Source organism: Calidris pugnax, unplaced genomic scaffold (genome assembly GCF_001431845.1).
Source record: "Calidris pugnax isolate Ruff unplaced genomic scaffold, ASM143184v1 scaffold113, whole genome shotgun sequence".
In the NCBI taxonomy this organism is placed as follows: Eukaryota; Metazoa; Chordata; class Aves; order Charadriiformes; family Scolopacidae; genus Calidris; species Calidris pugnax.
In genome coordinates this window covers 1788039-1790553 of record NW_015090879.1, presented here as the reverse complement: position 1 = coordinate 1790553, position 2515 = coordinate 1788039, and the positions used below count along the sequence as shown (strand labels likewise).

Genomic DNA, 2515 nt, shown 5'->3' with positions numbered 1-2515 from the left:
GGCTGAGCCATGGTGGGATGTGCTGAGGCAGGAGGGGGAGGGATGCCCAGGGGTTGTTGTCCCCTCTCAGGGGTCTCCATCCCTGGGGGACATGCGTGATCAAAGACACCCGTGGCTTCCCCGGGGGGGCTTTTTGGGGTCCCGTGGCTGGTCCCGTCCTGCAGCCTGCCCGAATCCCGCCCGCTCTCAGCCAGGATTAAAAATGAATGAGCCAAAGGCTTCCCCAGTCTGTTTGCTGGCAGGCACCTGTGCCACACACTGAGCAGCCCCAGCCGCTCCTGCGCCATGGGGCAGGGCTGAGTGTGGGGCAGCCCCTGGCCCCCCAGCCCCAGCCCCATCTCAGCCCTGGTTCTGCAGCCAGAGCCTGTGCCAGCTCTGCTCCTGTGCTGGGGGTGCTGGGTGCTGCTCCCCCCTGCCCCATCCCCTGCCCACGGGTGGTGGGTGGCCGCGGTGGGCGCAGCGCAGCCCCCAGCCCCACGCCTGCCGCCCACCTTCCTGGCCAGCCCCGGTGCACGGCGGGGGCGGCGGAGCTGGCGCAGGTGCCGGGGGGGGCTGCGTGGGTGGAAGATGGTGTTTTCCCAGCCCTGGCTGGTTCCTGCCGCCACCGCAGCCCCGCTCCCCGGCGCGGCACCGACGGGAGCCGCGGGGGCTGCACAGCTCTGGGGGGCACAAGGGGAGGGGGGGGCGGTGGCAGGGGCCAGGGGGCCCAGAGTGCATCAGCTGCCCCCCAACTGGGGGTCTCACCCCCCAGCACAGGGCTGTTCTCTGGTATCTTCCAACCCACCGGTGCCTGGGAAGGAAGGGGGAGGCATCAGGTGGGGGAGGCATCAGGTGGGAGGAGATGGGGAGCCCCCGGGGACCACCGGCACGGCCAGGGGGGCCAGGGTGCATCAGCTGCCCCCCAATTGGGGGTCTCACCCCCCAGCACAGGGCTGTTCTCTGGTATCTTCCAACCCACCGGTGCCTGGGAAGGAAGGGGGAGGCATCAGGTGGGAGGTGATGGGGAGCCCCCAGGGACCACCATCACGGGCAGGGGGGCAGCCGGGCAGCGGGACGGCCAAGGGGATGCTGTGCCTGGTGGGCAGGTGATGCTGTGGGGCAAGGGCAGGTCCGGGGGGGACGGGGTCTCCATGTGCCATGGGAATTGTGCACCTCTGTGACTCAGGGAGACCCCAGCCCAGTTAATGCTGGAGTGCCCACAGTGCCCAGGCACTTTGCTCCAGCTCCAAGCTGCCGTGCCCATGGACCAGGCTGGACGGAGCTGGTGTCTGTGTGCCACGGGGCATGGCCCAGGGGGTCTCTGCTCCACACCCAGCCCCGGCCCAGCCCTCCTCGACCACCCGCTTGTTCCCCTTTTGAAGTTCATATTAAATTTTAATCCTTTTATGTAACTGCTGAGGGGGGTGGGCAGAGCTCCACAGGCAGCAGCCGCGCTGATAGCAATGAGGGCACTGCGGGGCTGGGTGAGGGGTGGGGTTGGGGCTCACACTCCCACCCTGGGGGGCAGCAAGACTTTTGGGGGGCTCTCTGCATGCCAGAGGTGGGGGCAGCTCCAGCTCCAGCCTGGCAGGGTGTCCAGGAGAAGGGACTGTTCAGTGGTGGAGGGCGGTGGTGGGGGCCATGGGGCTGCTGAGCAGGATGCCCTGAGCTGGGGGGGGTCTGCAGAGCTGCAGCGCTGGGAGCAGGGCCTGGGTCTGTCCTCGCTGTCCCCACAGTGTCCTGCTGTCCCCACAAGTGGGGAAACACTTGTGTCTCCCAGTCCCACTGTCCCGCTGGGTGACTGATGATGGTGTGACCGCTGGGGACAACCGGCCCGGCTACGGCCCACGGTGCTGGGGTGTGGACACAAAACACCAGGCCACGGTTGCTTCAAAACCCTCTCCGGGTGCCTGTGCCCCCCGCCACGGGCCGTGTCCCCCCACACGTCGGGCAGGGGCTCCCACGTGGTGTGGCGGGTGGCCTCGGGGCCAGCGGGTGCAGTGGCCGGGCACGTGCCGCGGTGTGGCCCCCGCCGAGGCGGTACCCAGGTTATTATTGCGCTGCACGTCTAACCCACGCGCGCCGTAATTAGTGTTATTGGCAAATTACACACTGCGGGTTGAGGGGCTCGGTGGGCGGGCGGGAGCTGGCGGCCCCCCCCGGTCTACCGGGAGCAGGCTGGGCCCCTGGGGGCTGCATCCACCCCGGGGCTGTCCCGGTGCCCCCCCGGGTGGGCAGCGCGGCCACGGGCAGGGGGGGGTGACTGGTCCCGGGGTGTCCCCGCCGCCCCGGGGTGCTCCCAGGAGGACGCTCACGGGTGGGTCCCGCAGTCCCGGTGCCAGCCCGGCCCGGTCCGGTGGGGCAGAGCCCGGCGGCAGCTCCCGGTCCCCCCGCAGCTCCCCGCCGTTGCGGGCCGGGGGGTCCCGGGGCGCCGGGAGGCGGCGGCAGAGCCGCATCGGAGCCATCTTGCGCCGCCGCCGCCCGCTCTGACTCCCGGGGAAAATCCACCGCCGTGTCTTGGCTGCGCCGCGGCGGC

The 2515-nt window shown here is 70.3% G+C and overlaps 1 protein-coding gene across 1 annotated transcript in view; it reads left to right on the top strand.

Moving 5' to 3' along the window:
* LOC106890546 (platelet-activating factor receptor-like) overlaps window positions 1-2051 on the top strand; it is a 3123-nt gene extending 1072 nt beyond the window's left edge. The window contains exons 2-3 of the mRNA XM_014946450.1: window positions 1760-1829; window positions 1934-2051. Of these exons, the coding sequence (XP_014801936.1) occupies window positions 1760-1829; window positions 1934-2051 (188 nt within the window). The remainder of the gene's footprint in view (window positions 1-1759; window positions 1830-1933) is intronic.
* Window positions 2052-2515: the final 464 nt, after the last annotated feature.